This window comes from Rhinoderma darwinii, chromosome 11, assembly GCF_050947455.1.
Source record: "Rhinoderma darwinii isolate aRhiDar2 chromosome 11, aRhiDar2.hap1, whole genome shotgun sequence".
NCBI classification, from domain to species: domain Eukaryota; kingdom Metazoa; phylum Chordata; class Amphibia; order Anura; family Rhinodermatidae; genus Rhinoderma; species Rhinoderma darwinii.
In genome coordinates, this window is record NC_134697.1 from 5855227 (window position 1) to 5874548 (window position 19322).

A 19322-nucleotide genomic window follows, 5' to 3' on the forward strand; every position below is an offset into this window, starting at 1 on the left:
AAGGCTTGGCGCCTGGCACGGTCGGTGGAAAGGGTCAACAAGGCCCGCATTAAGGTGAATCGGGCGGTGTCACGATTCATTGCCAAGAATGGGGGCATTTGTGTTCGTCACAGGGATCTGGAGTCCGGGGTTGGGAACTATTGGCGTAGTGATGGCGTGCATTTGACCGAGGTTGGAATTGATCTGTGGAGCTTGGCCTTAGCAGAAGGAATTGAGAGGGCAGTGGTGGTTTGGAGGGACTCACAGGCTTAAGGTAGTCAAGGCCTGTTTCGCTGTGGCGGGGGGGGAGTCCTTGAGGTTGGTCAGTACAAAATGGTGGGGGGGTCGCATCGGGGGTATGCGTCCCCCAAAATGGTATATCATTTGAAGACTTCATAGGGTGTTATCCCTTTGAAGTGGTCTTCTGGTGGTTGGAGCCATCTGCAGAGGTGAACGGTGCCTCCGAGCTGGTTTACGGCTGGAGGTAAAGAGTTGGTGGTGGTTTGCAGATGGCTAATTTAAAGGAAATCCGGTGTTAAAATGGCTTCAAGGACTTCCCCTGCTATGTTAACCCCTATCCGCACCAGGACGTAACTGTACGTCGTTGCAGGAAGTTACTTCCCGCACGAGGACGTACAGTTACTGAGTTAATCCCGGTGCACACTGTCGGCGACAGTGTGCACCGGGAACCAGGAGGTCAGCTGTCGCCGACAGCTGACACTCCCCTCTTGCCGGCCAGCGGTCCTTTGCCGCTGATTTCGGCGCATTAACCCCTTAAATTCGGCGATCGGGTGCAATCGCCGAATTTTAGGGGTTTCTAACATATCGGCAGACCCCCGTCCGAAATCGCGGGGTCAGCCGATAGTTAGTATGGCAAACGGAAGCCAAACAATGGCTTCCGGGTCTGCCATGGACAGAAGCCCATCAGGACCAACCTTCGGCTGGTCCTGATAGGCTTCCTGTCAGAGTGACAGAAAGTCACTGTGCCGTTCCCGATGCACACTGTCGGCGACAGTGTGCATCGGGAACTTGGAGATCAGCTGTCCCCGACAGCTGACACTCTCCAGTGTTGCCGATCAGCGGCTCATCGCCGCTGATTTCGGCAATTAACCCGTTACATGCCGGGCTCGATTGCGATCTCCGCATGTAGCGGGTTTGTAGCGCATCAGCAGCCCCCATGCAATCGTGGGGGCTTCTGATGCTTGTGATGGCACCTGGGGGCCAGACAACGGCCCCCAGGTCTGCCATGTATGTCAGCCTATGAGGATTAGCCTCTGCTGATCCTCGTAGACCAACTGTCAGAGTGACTGTGACGTCACACTGACAGTTGGAATACATTACACTACCTAGGTAGTATAATGTATTCTAGCAGCGATCAGAGCTGCAGGTCAAAAAAAGAAAGTGTAAAAAGTAAAAAAAAAAGTTAATAAACAAAAATATAAAGTGTAAAAAGTAAAAAAAAGTTAATAAAAATGTTTTATAAAAGTGTAAAAATAAAAGGTTTTGTTTTCCTATAATAAGTCATTTATTATAGGGAAAAAATGAAAACGTTAAAAAAAAGTACACATATTTGGTATCGCCGCGTTCGTAACGACCCAATCTATGAAACTATAATGTTAATTTTTCCGCACGGTGAACGCCGCAAACAAAATAAACTGAAAATGGTCAGCATCGCTATTTTTTGGTCACCACCCCTCCCAAGATATAGAATAAAAAGTGATCAAAAAGTTGCATTTACCCCAAAATGGTACCAATGAAAACTACAACCCGTCCCGCAAAAAACAAGACCTCCCACAGCTTTTTTGACGAAAAAATAAAAAAGTTACGGCTCAGAATAGCGTGTCCCAGAAAATAAACTATTTTATAGAAACTTCATTTTATTGTGCAAACGCTGCAAAACTTAAAAAAAACTATACACATATGGTATCGGCGTAATCGTACCGACCGGCAGAATAAATTAAAACGTAATTTATTGCGCACGGTGAACGCTGTAATAAATAAAGAATTTAAAGCGCCAAAATCGCTGTTTTTTGGTCACCCTAGCTCTAAAAAAGATCCTGAGGGGCCAAAATGCTCACTATACCCCTAGAAAAATTCCTTGAGGGGTGTAGATTCCAAAATAGGGTGACTTTTGGGGGGTTTCCACTGTTTTGGTCCCTCCGGGGCGTTGCAAACCCGACATGGCACTGAAAACCAATCCAGCAAAATCTGCTTCAAAAAATCTAAAAGGCGCTCCTTCCCTTCTGAGCCCTGCTGTGGGTCCAAACATCAGTTTACGACCACATATGGGGTATTGCCGTAATCGGGAGAAATTGCTTTACAAATGTTGGGCGGCTTTTTCTCCTTTATTCCTTGTAAAAATGAAAAAATTCTATGTTTCCACAGAAAAATAGGTGATTTTCATCTTCACAGACTAATTCCACTAAAGTCTGCAAAAAAACTGTGGGGTCAAAATGCTAACTATACCCCTAGAAAAATGCCTTGAGGGGTGTAGTTTCCAAAATGGGGTCACTTTGGGGGGGTTTCGGCTGTTTAGGTACCACAAGACCTCCTCAAACCTGACATGGTGCCTAAAATATATTCCTAAAAAAAGGAGGCCCCGAAATCCACTAGGTGCTCCTTTGCTTCTGAGGCCTGTGTTTCAGTCCATTACCATACTAGGGCCACATGTTGGATATTTCTAAAATCTGCAGAATCTGGGCAATAAATATTGAGTTGCGTTTCTCTGGTAAAACCTTCTGTGTTACAGATTTTTTTTTATTACAAATGAATTTCGGCAAAAAAAATGAAATTTGTAAATTTCACCTCTACTTTGCCTTAATTCCTGTGAAACGCCTAAAGGGTTAAAATATTTTCTGAATGTGGTTTTGAATACCTTGAGGGGTACAGTTTTCAAAATGGGGTGATTTATGGGGACTTTCTAATATATAAGGCCCTCAAAGCAACTTCAGAACTGAACTGGTCCCTGAAAAAATAGCCTTTTGAAATTTTATTGAAAATATGAGAAATTGCTGCTAAAGTTCTAAGCCTCGTAACGTCCTCGAAAAATAAAAGTACGTGAAAAAAAATGATGCAAACATAAAGTAGACATATAGGAAATGGTAACTAGTAACTATTTTGTGTGGTATTACTATCTGTTTCACAAGCAAATACATTTAAGTTTAGAAAAATGCAAATTTTTGCAAATTTTTGCTAAAATTTGAAGTTTTTCACAAATAAATATTGAATTTATCGACCAAATTTTTTCACTAACATAAAGTACAATATGTCACGAGAAAACAATCTCAGAATCGCTTGGATAGGTAAAAGCATTCCGGAGTTATTACCACATAAAGTGACACATGTCAGATTTGAAAAAATAGGCTGTGTCCTGAAGGCCAAAACAGGCTGTGTCCTAAAGGGGTTAAAGTATTAAAATATGTTTATGGTTAATTCTGATTCTGACCCATGTTGGGTCATGTGAATTAGAGGTGGAGTTATCCGAATGTTTCGGATTAAATTGCATTTAAATAATGTAAATAAATAAACGGCTGCTGTGGCCATTTCATATCCAACCTCGGTTGTCACGTGTCGTTATTGGGAGATGGGCAGGAGAAAGGGGTGAACAGGTTCATTAGGTAAAACATGGCATGACTCTACTTAGGCCAGTCATGTATGTACAGTGACTCCACCAGCAGAATAGTGAGTGCAGCTCTCGAGTATAATACAAGAAATAACTCAGGATCAGTACAGGATAAGTAATGTAATGTATGTACACAGTGACTCCACCAGCAGAATAGTGAGTGCAGCTCTGGAGTATAAAACAGGATGTAACTCAGGATCAGTGCAAGATAAGTAATGTCATGTATGTGCACAGTGACTCCACCAGCAGAATAGTGAGTGCAGCTCTGTAGTATAATACAAGATATAACTCAGGATCAGTACAGGATAAGTAATGTCATGTATGTACACAGCGACTCCACCAGCAGAATAGTGAGTGCAGCTCTGGAGTATAATACAGGATATAACTCAGGATCAGTACAGGATAAGTAATGTAATGTATGTACACAGTGACTCCATCAGCAGAATAGTGAGTGCAGCTCTGGAGTATAATACAGGATGTAACTCAGGATCAGTACAGGATAAGTAATGTAATGTATGTACACAGTGACTCCATCAGCAGAATAGTGAGTGCAGCTCTGGAGTATAATACAGGATGTAACTCAGGATCAGTACAGGATAAGTAATGTCATGTATGTACACAGCGACTCCACCAGCAGAATAGTGAGTGCAGCTCTGGAGTATAATACAGGATATAACTCAGGATCAGTACAGGATAAGTAATGTAATGTATGTACACAGTGACTCCATCAGCAGAATAGTGAGTGCAGCTCTGGAGTATAATACAGGATGTAACTCAGGATCAGTACAGGATAAGTAATGTCATGTATGTACACAGCGACTCCACCAGCAGAATAGTGAGTGCAGCTCTGGAGTATAATACAGGATATAACTCAGGTTTAGTACAGGATAAGAAATGTAATGTATGTACACAGTGACTCCACTAGCAGAACAGTGAATGTAGCTCTGGAGTATAATACAGGATGTAACTCAGGATCAGTACAGGAGAAGTAATGTAATGTATGTACACAGTGACTCCACCAGCAGAATAGTGAGTGCAGCTCTGGAGTATAATACAGGATATAACTCAGGATCAGTACAGGATAAGTAATGTAATGTATGTACACAGTGACTCCACCAGCAGAATAGTGAGTGCAGCTCTGGAGTATAATACAGGATGTAACTCAGGATCAGTACAGGATAAGTAATGTAATGTATGTACACAGTGACTCCACCAGCAGAATAGTGAGTGCAGCTCTGGAGTATAAAACAGGATGTAACTCATGATCAGTACAAGATAAGTAATGTCATGTATGTACACAGTGACTCTACCATCAGAACAGTGAGTGCAGCTCTGGAGTATAATACAGGATGTAATTCAGGATCATGTACAGAGAGTGGTGGGTTTCCCCCTTAAAGATAGTCGACCGTAAAGAAAAACATCTATATGAGCTCCTTGCCTGCGGATAGTAAAGGCTTCGTCCTTCTAGCAAAGTTGACACTGAGTATAACTGCTAGCTATAGTCAATTATATGAAGAATCAGCTCCAGTTAACATTGCATTAAGAGACTTGTATAGCCACCCCCCGCCCCCGGCATGTTTCGCCACAGATGCAGCATCCTCAGGGATTTTAGGGGCACATAGTGACTCCAGCAGCAGAATAGTGAGTGCAGCTCTGGAGCATAATATAGGATGTAACTCCGGATCAGTACAGGATAAGTAATGTAATGTATGTACACAGTGACTCCACCAGCAGAATAGTGAGTGCAGCTCTAGAGTATAATACAGTATGTAACTCAGGATCAGTACAGGATAAGTAATGTAATGTATGTACACAGTGACTCCACCAGCAGAATAGCGAGTGCAGCTCTGGAGTATAATACAGGATATAACTCTGGATCAGTACAGGATACGTAATGTAATGTATGTACAGTGACTCCACCAGCAGAATAGTGAGTGCAGCTCTCGAGTATAATACAAGAAATAACTCAGGATCAGTACAGGAGAAGTAATGTAATGTATGTACACAGTGACTCCACCAGCAGAATAGTGAGTGCAGCTCTGGAGTATAAAACAGGATGTAACACAGGATCAGTACAGGAGAAGTAATGTAATTGTCATGTTGGGTTCATGGACCCACTAGGCCGTACCACCTTGCGGCATAGCGGCTGGCCAACAGGACGCAGGTAACAGTCTATAGTTCGTATAGGTTACCTGTGGCAGCTCGGACAGTAGCAAGTCCTTGGCTGGGACTAGGCAGCAGGCAGACGTCAGGCGTGGTGTAGCAGGACAGGCGTGGTATGAAGCACAGCACGACTACAGCTCAGCACGGCACTTGACCAGAATAGCACGATACAGGATACAGGTACGGAAAACACTGGGAACTGGAAGAGACTAGGAGACCATTTGCATAGACAAACTTTGGGAACGACACTCAGGCATGGGAGGAAGGGGCTGGGCCCTTCTTATAGCCCAGGGTGCTCTGGGAGCAATCAGCTCAATCTCCCACTTGCTTGCGCTTTGGCTCTGCACTAAGCTCGCGAGTGCACCCTAGTGGTCACTGTGGAACAGGACGGCCATATGTGCAGACATCTTTGGAGAGAAGGGCGTCGTCTGGATGGAAGGAGAGTTCGGGGTCAGCGACCACGGACGTTACAGTAATGTATGTACACAGTGACTCCACCAGCAGAATAGTGAGTACAGCTCTGGATTATAATATAGGATGTAACTCAGGATAAGTAATTGTAATGGATTTGCCTGACACAACTTCTTTGTCGACGCCCGTGGTTAATCAGCCTGCATCTGTGCCTAGGTCTGCTAGAGTGACTCGATCTGCTACCAATCAGACTGGGAGGCTGAGGAGTGGGAGAACCTATCACAGCCTGGCCAGACAGAGCTAGCTCCCGCCCTCTGTCTATTTATACCTTCATTTCCTGCTCCTCCTTTGCCTGTGATTCTTTCCTGTTTCCTGGCTCTGCTGCTCCTGCTATTATCATTGACCTTGCTTCATTTTGACCCTGGCTTTACTGACTACGCTTCTTCTCTGCGTTTGGTACCTCGTTCACTACTCCTGTTGCTAACGGTGTTGCCGTGGGCAACTGCCCCATTTCTCTTAGCTTCTGTGTACCCTTGTCTGTTTGTCTGTCGTACACATATTGAGCGTAGGGACCGTCGCCTAGTTGTACGCCGTCGCCTAGGATGGGCCGTGCAAGTAGGCAGGGACTGAGTGGCGGGTAGATTAGGGCTCACCTGTCTGTCTCCCTACCCCGTCATTACAGTAATGTACTGTATATACACAGTGACTCCACCAGCAGAATAGTGAGTGCAGCTCTGGAGTATAATACAGGATGTAACTCAGGATCAGTACAGGATAAGTAATGTAATGTATGTACACAGTGACTCCACCAGCAGTATAGTGAGTGCAGCTCTGGAGTATAATACAGGATGTAACTCAGGATCAGTACAGGAGAAATAATGTAATGTATGTACACAGTGACTCCACCAGCAGAATAGTGAGTGCAGCTCCGGCGTATAATACAGGATGTGAATCAGGATCAGTATAGGATAAGTAATGTATGCACACAGTGACTCCACCAGCATAATAGTGAGTGCAGCTCTGGAGTATAATACAGCTATAATTTAGGATCAGTACAAGTTATTAACACATTTGTGTACTATGAACAAGTGGACTATATTTGCCACACAATATTTGCTTCATGTAAATGGTGCTTTAAGAGCTTGTGTCATGTTCTTTATCCAATATTTTATGAGCACGTTCACCATATGATGAGGCCAATGGCCATTATATCCATGTACAGTTATATTCTGCAGAGCATCTCGTAGAGTAGGAGGTGGTGGGACACACTGTAGACTCTGCCCAGCCAGATCCAATTATCAGTAACATTTTAATTGCTGCTGATTAGCTGCCATGTGTGAAGTGTCTGACGGGTCATGTGAGTTTATCTGGGGGGGACGGGGACAGGATGACGGTGGAGAACATGGAGTCATATAGAGAGTTCACACATTTTACTGCATCTTACTGATGACTCCGCGTGAACTAATTATTTATTTATACCCTCAATTACATCAAAAATTAACCTCCAAAACTGTGTTTAAAGGTTGACTCCATTTACAAAGTCGACTTCCCTATTAGATTGTTGTTGTAGTGTCCTGGGGTGTTTATGAGATCCACACGTCTTATACTACAGTCCCAGCTATTTACAATAGGGACCACCAGCCTCTCTCCTTATGAAAATTAATCTGAGGTTGTCACAGCTTCGCCCCTGCACTGCTTTGTGTCTATGGATCCTATGTAGACTTCTGTGTTTCCATGGTTACAGACTACAAATAAACCCTGTAGTCATACCCCCACATATTCCATATTCTTCCTATAATATATTCGGTAGGTTAGTAAAAAGGTAGAAGACAGATGGAAATGAGTATGACTGCAGAATCAGACTACACAGCGTTTGTTTGTAGTCTGTTACCATGGAGACACAGGTCTGTTTTTTTATTTTAGATACATTGCGGAAATAAAAAAATTGGCTGCAAATGTGGATATAGCCTTTAAAGCTTAAACTGTATCCTCATCATAGATATTTATGGTATAGCCACAGGATATGCTATAAATGTCTAAAAGGTGCAGGTCCTACCTTATGGACCTGCACCTATCTCCAGGACAGGGTATCCACTCCATTCATTCTCCGATTGGATGCAGCAGCCAGTGGCTGCCTCACCTGATTGGACAAGGATCGGGGTGCCCGTTCTGGAGATAGGTGGGGGCCCGAAGGTGGGACTCACACCTATCAGACATTTATGTCTGTGATGGAAATAACTCTTTCCCTTTTCTCAAAACTTCAAATTTAACGTACAGGTAACCTTATTATTGCACCACACCCTCCCCCAAATTTTTATAGGGTTAAAGAGTTGACCACCAGCCCTCCAATGTGAGGACCCTGCCAAACAAACCCCAAATCTCTGCCTTCTGCGAGTGGGATACTGAAAGATCAGGGGTGGAATGAGACAGTGGGTTCACTGTAAACACAGCTTAATTTTTAGGATTTGAGTCTGACTGTAGGATCGGTGAATATAATCTATTCTTACCTGTTATCAGCCATTCAGGCTGGGTAGAGGCTCACTGTAGGAGCGGGGAATGCAATCTATTGCTCCCTGTTATCAGCCATTTCAAGTAGAGGGCACTGCTGACTGTAATGTTCTTTAAAGACACGAGTGACTAGAAGTCACAATACTTCTGCCCTGTTATAAGGGGTCAATATTAGATATACGGATTTTATATACGGTGGCCCCTTCCTGAACATTATATGACGTGCGATGCAGTTGGTGCAATGTGGCGGGTAAGAATCACACAGACGCCAGGTCACAGTTTATCAGATCCGGTGGTTTTATTAAGAAATAAATTGTTCAGTGGAATGAAGAAGGGGAAGAAATAATATGTCAGATACCGGGATGATTGTACGCTGGAGGCCTCGACTGCATAGAAACCGATTCAGCGCCAGACACAATTGGAACGTCTTGTTGTGTTAGCAGCTGAGACCCTGTCCCTTCGTTCTGTTACAATCCGCTCTGGCACTGAAGGAGTTAACCGTGAGGTAGATTGACAGATGTAAACATAGCGGTTTCCTACCCCCAGAGGATAAACGGAAGCAACCTGTGGAACTACAAACACCAGCATGCCTGGCCATAGGTCGTCTCAGCTTCCCCCGGGGCATGGAGATCATTTAAGACCTAATTCATAGGCACCGGGCAAGGACCCGGCAGCTACGCAGTTAATTCTTTTGGCTGCAAATGGACACATATGGAAAGAATTGGACATTTTTAGCATTTATGTTTCTTTTTTTGATCGAGGCTCGAGCTATAAGTTGTGATGATGGGCGGAGACAACAATAGCGACCAATAGAAATACACGGAATCACTCGCATTATGAAACCGGGACACAGAAAGGCGCAAAAGCGGACTGCAAATGTTGTGTCATATAACGATATTGCACCTCAAACAGAAATCAATGGTCAATGTGGCGACTTACCACTGAGCTCTATTGAGGGGCAAAAAGTCACATGACCCGGCAGCGCCAGACGGTGCACAGCAGATTTTGTCATATAACAGACAATTTTTCCTAATTTTACAAATACCCAGAAGTTCTCAGACAGACAATGGGACTTATCAGTTCACAATGGAAAAGTGGAGCAAATAGATCGGAAACGTGCGCCATATTTATCATCATTTCTCTTTTTAATATCAAAAGCAATGAAATCTCAAAAGAATTTACAATGCAATTAAAGGGGACACGCGCCTGTTCTGTATGTTTTATGTTGGGCGAGGGGGCCGATCATCATATATAACAATGTCTCATCCACCTTTATACAGACAATGGGGGAAAGTTCCAAAAACTGTTGCTAAGTTAAAAAAAAAGTGATGTTGTCCATAGCAACCTATTGAATGTGCACATTTTGTCTGTTAACCCTTTCTCTGCATGGCCGCTGTCTACATAGTATCAGCTTAGGAGAAATGCAACAATTTGCTTTGTGTTAATCATCTACATTGTATCAGGAGTTCACTTTGCCATGTTTACGGACATTTCCTTCTGCTACAGATATTCTGCTCTGCCCATGGGGTGACCTGGCTGCCCAGATGTAGAAATGCAGTAGCTAATTTGCTAATAAATCCCCTCTGATGCAGGAATCCTGTAGATCAGACCATATGTACATTGTGATCTGGAGTATAGAGGAGGCATCAGGCGGCGCCTGGTCATCGATGTTAATGGGAAGTCTGGCAGATCACCGGACGCCCAGATAACACCCTCAATGGCACGTCACAATGTATCTTCTATAAATGTTGGCCTATGGTGCCCGACTCTGGGTTGTGCCCTCAGATTGACTGGCAATGAAAGCGGAAACGTTGGCATGATCATCTGCACGAATGGCTATAAATTTTCCCACCTCGCTGATTTATTTTGCAGATATCTGCTGGGTGTTGGCCTTGGTCTATAAGGGGTCATCCTTATTACCGTTCTATTTTAAGGGGACCTCCTATCAGTCTACTGCACCTTATGTAGCCCTAAGAATTTCACAATTTTGTATTGGGAAATCAATAAATACCACATTTTGCAAGTATCTCCAGAGTGCGCTGTGATCATCTCGTTACTTATATAGCCCTATGGGCAGTGTTGCCCGCTTATCACCATCTGCCAGGAACAGAAGTTGGTATAGATGATGCATTGAATGTCACCTGCCGAAAACCACATCCACATCGTGATTAGCATTTCTGGTGAGCCACATGATCATATAATACATAGCGGGACCGTGCATTAGAGTCACTGGTTTATTATCTATGGTAAGTAGCGGGTGCCAGATGTCCGAGCTCCCAGAGATCACCGCTGAAAATCTGCCAGAAAACCATGAAGAGCCAATCAGCAGTAAGGATTAATAACCAGCGCAGGTTAAACAAGACAGAGACGTACGTAGAAGAACGGGGCGCCATAGAAAGGATGAAACTGGGCCCCCATTATGGTGCCGGGTTTGGCCACCTAAGACAGAAGGGCCTGGTGTTTATTCTCCCCTTCAGGCCCTTTCTATGACCCTTGGGACATTTCTTTACCACCATGTTTACTAACTAAGTAGGTCTTCTTTAGAGGGGGGTCCTGGACAATTCTCATTAGCCAATAGCAAAGGGGCTGGAACAAACCAGAGCTGGGCCCTTCTATCCATGGGACCCATAGCAGACACAAAGTAGTGATCAGGGGGGGGGCAGGGAGGTTCCTGCACTTCCCAGTCACTCATCTTATTGATTAACACTACAATCATTCTCTTCCCAGCCTGACGTGGCTGATAATATGGAGCAATGGATTATGTTCACCTGTCCTACAGTCCCCCGACCCCGTGCTTAAAGTGGCTAATGACAGGGAGCAATAGATTGTATTCTCATGTCCTACAGTCAGCCGCTCCCCAGCCTGACATGGCTGATAACAGTGAGCCATAAATTATATCCACATGTCCTACAGTAAGCCGCTCCTCAGCCTGAAGCGGCTGATAACAGGGAGTAATAGAATGTATTTACCTGTCCTACAGTCAGCCGCTCCCCAGCCTGACATAGCTGATAACAGTGAGCCATAAATTATATTCACATGTCCTACAGTAAGCCGCTCCTCAGCCTGAAGCGGCTGATAACAGGGAGTAATAGAATGTATTTACCTGTCCTACAGTCAGCCGCTCCTCAGCCTGAAGTGTCAGGCTCTAGGCTCAGTGCCGCTATACTGAGGGATCTCCTGACTTCATATAACCAATTTGGCTGCACGAATGGCCCGCACAGCGACGCTTTCATTATGATGGGGATTTATCTTTTCCATGCACAATCACAGACTCCTTACTGAATACTGAGAGGCCGCGCAGCAGCGCTCTCCGTAATGAAGGGCCTGGTTCGCCAGCAAATAATAATTACAGCCGGGCCCGGGCATCCTCGCTGTCCGATCACAAGACACACATTAACCCCCTCAGCACCATAGACTCTGTCTGGGACTATCATGGCGGCATTTATAGGAGTTTTGCAGTATGATTTTTGCAACTTTCTAATATACTTTGTATATCAATTCTATTCCATATCCAAGATCTCTGCTTGTTGTCAGTATATGGAAACATGCTTATTTCCATCCGAAAGCTGACAGCAAAAGATTTGTTACAATTATATCCAGTCTAGATAATCCCCTGTGAGCTAAACATGCTGGACTGAAACATTTTACCTGTACTATAACATTGTAACAAACTATCAGGACAGGAGAGAGATTTGTGCCCCCGATGTCTTTAATTAATTGTTTAGGGTGGATACAATTGTAGCAAACCCACAGCTTTGTTGGAAGAAGCCGAGAAGGCGATTCCCAGTGTCGGGCAGAGATTTGGCGAGCAGCGTGTGACTTTATTGAATTGTAATCTTGTGAGTATGATTAAACATTCCGGTGCAGCTCTACCCTGTGTCCCATCGTATTGTAAGCCACAGAGTTTGAATATAAAGTGAGCGGGTGATTTAATGAAACTCTGCTTAGTAGAACTACAAGTTCCAGCACAACCGTAAGGACATCGGGCGAATCGATATGCATGACTATTTAGTAAAGGTTTTGGTCTGAATTGGGACACTATTTATAGCAAACTCTCAGCGGCATGTAAACAAGAACGTTGCTATTCAATGAGAGCAAGCAGAGATCTCGAAAACGGAGGAATTTTAAAAAATATGCAAATCTTTCATTATGCAAAAAAAACACCTCATTTGCATAAAACATCTCCGCTGCTTGATAAATCTGGCGCACGGCACCTACAAAAGTTTACAGGACGCTCTTAGACCCGGCTCACGCTCAGCGGATCAGATACGGGTCGCGCTTTTGCACCTTTGTATTTTTTTTTTTCTTTTGACAAAACCTAAACTAGATCCAACAGGGAAGCGAAATGTAAAACTTTCCTTATACCCCTCTACAGAACCATCACACCTTGCGCCAGACTTAAAGCGGCGACATATTTGCCTTCCTGGATGGACATACGTCTTTTTTGCGACCTTATAAACTGATACGTTCTGTCTCACCCCCTGCTGCATCGCCTTCTTCTCACAGTTAATACTTGTATTGTCCTTTACCCTGAATATTCGTGTGATTATCGTTAGACAAAATGAAGAATTAATCCACTTAAGGAGAGTGGAGGCCTCGATTATCCTGTCTCAGGCCATTTGCGTTCAGCGGATGACGATGATGATGATGATGACAATGGTTTCCTTCCTGCTTTATATAATAAGGATTGTCCTGTGTAACAACAACTTAGTGACAAGAAAGTCTCTCTATAAAAAGAGCTATTCGGCAGCTGGAGATCTCCTAAGATTGTAGCCCCCCCCCCCCCCCCCCCGAGATCTAGTCACAGTGGGGGAGGGGGAGCCCCTGCACTCGCTGATATTGACTGTGTTATAGGGCCCCACTGCAATAATTTAAATATAAATTAATGTTGTTTCCTTGTCCTCAAGGGCGAGTCAGAGTCCCTCCTCCATCATGGCAAACAACAAGGGGCAACATGAAGCTGAGACCCTTTTGAACAGTTTTTGGGTTTGCATAAGAATGGGCCCGTCGCATATATTCATGTAAATGCTCCGGTGTTGAGATATATGGCACAATGGGACACGTGTAAATAAACGCACGAGCAATGTGCATGGCAATGATGGCAAATATTGGTGCAACTGCGACATATTTATGGGAAAAAATATGACACCCCTCCCCCCCAGAGATGTCGAAATAAAGAAAGGAGCGGGCTCACATGTAAAGCGGCACAAATATGATGTGAGACATTCGCTGTGCACAAAATCAAAGTAAATTGGTGCAAACTGAATTATCGTAAATCATAAATGTAGTGTCACAGTTCATAACGTAGCAATGCGGACAATGTGTATGGACACCGACCCCCTTGTTGACTACTCAAAGCCTATGTCCACCTTTACACATCACTGTTCTCATATTTAGAAATAATGTACAAGTGGAATCACTTTCTGAATTACAGCCTTTATTATACTCCAGAGCTGCCATCACAATTCTGCTGATTGTTATTGGAAACCGTCAGCAAGCTTGTGAACGGACATACCCCTAACAGCTGCCTAGAGTAAAGATGAGACTTCCTAGAATGTAAATCACCATAGAAAGCTCAATGGAGAGACTGTACAAGCAGGGAATGCTGGGTGATTTGAGTTCTGAAGGGGCAGAATTGTGAAGACAGCTCTGGAGTATAATACTGACTGTATGTAAACAGGGACTTAGGGTCTCTCTGAGGTTATATAAATAAGGCAAACAATTCAGTGCTTTAAGGCTTAGTCCTAGAATAAAGATTTCGGATTGTAGGGGAGGTTATTATTTGTATATGTCCACACCCTGCAGGATCCACCGGCCACATTTGCTCTGTATGGATGAGATACATAGGATACATCCATGCCAAAAGGTGTAGCTTAAAGATCCTGGGCCCCAGATCCTAAATCTGTACCAGGGCTCCCAATTATCATGTGCCAGACGGGCGCTTTGACCCCCTCAAAACCAGGACCTGGCAGCAACTCCAACCTTTGCACCCTCCTTACCAGCGGTCTCCAACCTGAGGTTCCACGGCTGTTGAGAAACTACAACTCGGTGCATGATGGGGGCTGTAGTTTTGCACAAGCCGGAGAACCTCAGATTGGAGGTTATAGTTCCCCATAACTATGTCATTGATCTATACACAGCAGATACGATATGATGATACTTTACAAATAATAGTAACAGTGGCATCTTCCAGCTCCATGTTCCTTCACATGAGAAATCTGCAGCTTGTGGCTTTCCGGCTGTTGTAAAACTACAAGTCTCAGCAGGCCCTGCAATAAGCTGCATGCTGGGAGTTGTAGTTCCACAACCGTGAGAATCCCACAGGTTGCAGATCACTGATTTATAGCAACATTTTTGGTCTGGCACCATCACTTTTTAAATGTAGTGAAAACCTGTTGCATCTTCTTCTTTCCTCATCATAGAGGGTTCACATATATACAGCAGACATGCAGAAAATGGATATATTGGGGGTTGTCATAGGAATGCATTAAAAAACACTATAGCAAGCAGCATTTAACCACCCACCCCCCATAATCTCACAGAGCTCCCTTAAAGGGCTAGTAAACTTAAAAGTCCTCACCATCACATTGCAGCAGTGTTATAAGCAGAGCACTTGAAAAATACTAGTCAGCCTCTCCCTAGCCTGAAATGGCTGATAACAGGGATCTATAGATTGTATACTCCTGTCCTGCAGTCAGTGTCTACCCAGTGGCTGAAAGCAGAGAGCAATAAAGACACTTGGGTTGAGTGTCCCTTTGAGCCCCTGTAGGTGCTGCATTAAGTAGCTCATATATTCAGCAGCCCCCCAGGTCCAGAAGGTTTGATGGGGGGGGGGGTACTCAGTACAGATCTATTATGCAACATAGTAATAATTCAGATGGTACTGATGGTGCAGGCACAAAATAACAAGATGCGCAGCAGCAGCAGCAGCAGCAGCAGAGGAGGAGGAGGGGGCTGCACCTTGTGTTTACCCAGCAGAAGAGGGGCTAGCCGCCCATTTAACGCCCCAATCTACAACATTAACCTGTTCAGTGCTGGAAACACTTCTAGACATACACATCGTTTGCAGATTTGGCAGCAAAAGAGTTAACACTAATCGTTTTGCATAAAACAAAATAGAATGAGAATATACAATGTTACAAGGTGAGAGTCAATAATGTAACAATGGGGACAACAAACCTATAAAAAATGTATCACTGGTGAGAAGCGTCCAATAATCATACAGAGCGGTCATTTTAGTAGTAAAATATATTTAAGCATTCATAATATCATCATCATCATCATCATCACCATCATTTAAAGCCGCATGCCTTATAAAATGAAGACAGGCTGCTCCCACCGCTCTAGTCCTTACTGTATAGTACAAGACATGGGTGCAGGGGTCTTCTTCATGTCTGTTTGGTAAAGTCCCCCCACCCCATAGGTATCCATAGAAAAGGCTGTAGAGAAGGGAAAGGGTTAAGGGGCCTCACACAATCCTTTTCCTGTCCCCCTTGCACAGGATCTTCTTGAAGGCTCTCCTGAAGTCATGGTTGAAGATGGTGTAGATGACAGGGTTCAGGGAACTGTTGCAATAACCAAACCAGAAGAAGAACTTGAAGAGAGTCTCAGGGACGTTGCAGCTTTTGCTACAGATGGCAATGAGGGAATAAGTAAAGAAAAAGGGGAACCAGCACACCACAAAGACCCCAATGACCACAGCCAAGACAAAGGTGAACCTCTTCTCTCTGTTCTGCCTCCCTCTCCACCTGGAGGCTTTGGCACTGCTCTCCTCCTCTCTCCTTGGAAGGCTGTCCCCAGGTTTGATCTGGCTCAGCCTGGTCTTGCCCTTGCTCCTTGGAGCCTTGTCTTGCTTCTTCCTGGAGGAATACTGGTGGTCGTCCCTATGATCAGAAGATGATGAGTCCTCCATGTCCACGCCATTGGCTTCATCTTCACCTTGCTGGTCATCGCCAGACCCTCCAGCCTTCTCCCCGTTCAACTTGACTGGCAAGTCCTTATCTGCAAAACCATTCTGCTTCTTCTCAGGTTCCCCATTGCTCCTCTTGCTGGGAGGGACCCTCGTCCTCTTCTTGGCGATCTGGTAGATTCTGATGTAGACTAGGACCATGATGACACATGGGGCGAAGAAAGACCCGATGCAGGAGGAGATGATGTACCATTTCTCCTCATTGATCTTACACTTGGGTTCCTCTATTTTGCCACTCTCTTTCTCGATGGTAATGAGTGGGGGGAATGAAATGACAGCTGAGATCACCCATACGATGAAGATAATGCATTTGATCCTGCGAGGAGTCCTCTTGAGGTTGTACTCAATGGCTTGTGTGATGGACCAGTACCGGTCCAGGCTGATGGCACATAGATGGACTATAGATGAGGTGCAGAAGAGAACATCTAGTGCAAGATAGATCTCACACCAAACCTTGCCAAAGTACCAGTACCCCATCACCTCGTTGGCCAAGGAGAATGGCATGACCAAGGTGGCCACAAGAATGTCAGCTGATGCCAGGGACACTAGGAACAAGTTCTGGGGGGCTTTGAGGGACCTACTAGTGAACACAGCGATGACAACCAGGACATTGCCAAACACGGTGAAGAGCATGAGTATACCCACCAGGGAGATGAGGGCCAGTGTGATCTGCAGGGAGTAAGGGGGTCCAGCAACGTCCGAATTAGTCCCATTGTTCATGGTGCTGTTGGAGCAGTCTCCCAGGCACTCCATGGCAGAGATGCCCCCCCTATCCGCTAACGAGTTCTCAAAATTAATCATGAAATATGGATGTGGTCTTCCCTGGGCTCAGCAGACGTCTGGGTGAGTGACATTGACCCATGCCAGGGTGAAGAAATCCACTCAAGGGCACTCTATCGCCTCCATGCCCTCCTGCTCCTGGTGTATGATGCCCAGACCTGTAATGCAAGACTCTCCCTGCTGCTCCCCTGCCCTCCTTTATCTGCTGAGTAATGCAGTCCACACTCTTACCTGCCCGGGCACCTGGCCTTACATGTGCTTGTGCAATCCTGCACTTGGTCAGTCTGCACAATTTTCAAAGACACAGTTCATTGCAGCCGCAAACTTTCAAGATAGTCTCTGGGATCCACAGTATCTTGTGTCCAGGTTATGGTGGGTGCCTTCAGGTGCTGTGGGGAAAAGTGGGTGCTGCTAGGCTGTAGTAAGTTCAGTGCTCAGGGCTTTGTGGGTGCTGCCAGGCTGTAGTAAGTTCAGCGATCAGGGCTCTGTGGGTGCTGCCAGTCTGTAGTAAGTTCAGCGATCAGGGCTCTGTGGGTGCTGCCAGTCTGTAGTAAGTTCAGCGATCAGGGCTCTGTGGGTGCTGCCAGGCTGTAGTAAGTTCAGCGCTCAGGGCTCTGTGGGTGCTGCCAGGCTGTAGTAACGTCAGGGCTCTGTGGGTGCTGTCAGGCTGTGTGAGATATGAGCTGGGTGCTGCCAGGCATTGTCTGCAGGTGCAGCAGGTATTGTTAGTAAGGGAAGCTCAGTCCTGCCAAGCTATAGGAGATTCAATGCTCTGGGAGAGCTGGGTCCTGCCAAGACTTCGCTGCTGGTTCAGTGGGCTCTGCCAACCTGTGGTAGAGTAAGCTGGGCTCCTACAGGTGGCATGAAATTGATCAGAGCTAGCTGGGTGTTTCCAAGTCTTGGGTATTAGTTATACATTTACTGTAAAGCTATTAAAGGTTCAGTGCTTTGAGTTTGCATGGTGCTGCCAGGTCCAGGGTGCAGTTTGCATGGTGCTGCCAGGTCCAGGGTGCAGTTTGCAGTGGGTGCTGCCAAGTTGTAGTAGGTTCAGTGCTCAGGATGTGTAGTGAGTAGAGGTGACAGCAGGCTCAGGGTGTGCAGGGTGATGGAGATGGGTGCTGCTGTGTCATCTGCTCTGCTTGTCTGATCACAGGGAGAGGAGAGATCTTGTGTTGCTGTAGGAGCTTCCAGCACTGGACATTTATAGCTGCACAATCAGCGCAGAACAGGCAACGTCAGCTCCCCCACGTGGGAATTTGCCATCTCTACACCCTACACACCCTCATCCATCCAGCTTGTGCGCAGCACTCAAAGTCCAGCAGAGGAGGGTGCAGCACCCAGGCAGGGACCTGCTGTCCCTAGGACAACACTTCTAGTGTAACACGAGGCTGCTATTCTGCTACTGCAGACAGGGCTGACAAATCTCCAGGAGCTGCTCGTGTCCTTCTACTACAGCAACCAGTCACCACATATAACACAGGCAGAAGAGCCATCAGTGCAGTGTACAATCACACAACAGACAGAATATAGTCAGAATATACTGTATAATATACCTACACTATGGAGACAGAATACTGTAGTGTATACCTACAATAGAACATGGATATAGTACCTACAGTATAACCTACAGTCAACCAATGTACAATCACAGGGCAGACAGGATACATTCACCCAGCTCAGCTACATCAGTCACCTACAATATAGTCGGAACATAGTACAATATAAAGCAGTCAGAAAACAATCATTTATAGCAAAGCCAGAGCAAATAAGATACAGTCTGCATATAGTCACGATCTACAAGACACAACAAACAATATAATCAGGATATATCTCTACAGTCCAGGATACAGCCATGGATGGAAAATCTAGTGGTAAGTTCATAGTTAAAAT

General features: G+C 45.1%; 1 protein-coding gene across 1 annotated transcript; it reads right to left on the reverse strand.

Moving 5' to 3' along the window:
• Positions 1 to 8956: 8956 nt before the first annotated feature.
• On the reverse strand, positions 8957 to 18655 carry ADRA2A (adrenoceptor alpha 2A). Its single transcript, XM_075842801.1, has one exon. It carries the CDS (start codon positions 17451 to 17453, stop codon positions 16152 to 16154), a length of 1302 nt encoding a protein of 433 aa, XP_075698916.1. The 5' UTR covers positions 17454 to 18655; the 3' UTR covers positions 8957 to 16151.
• Positions 18656 to 19322: the final 667 nt, after the last annotated feature.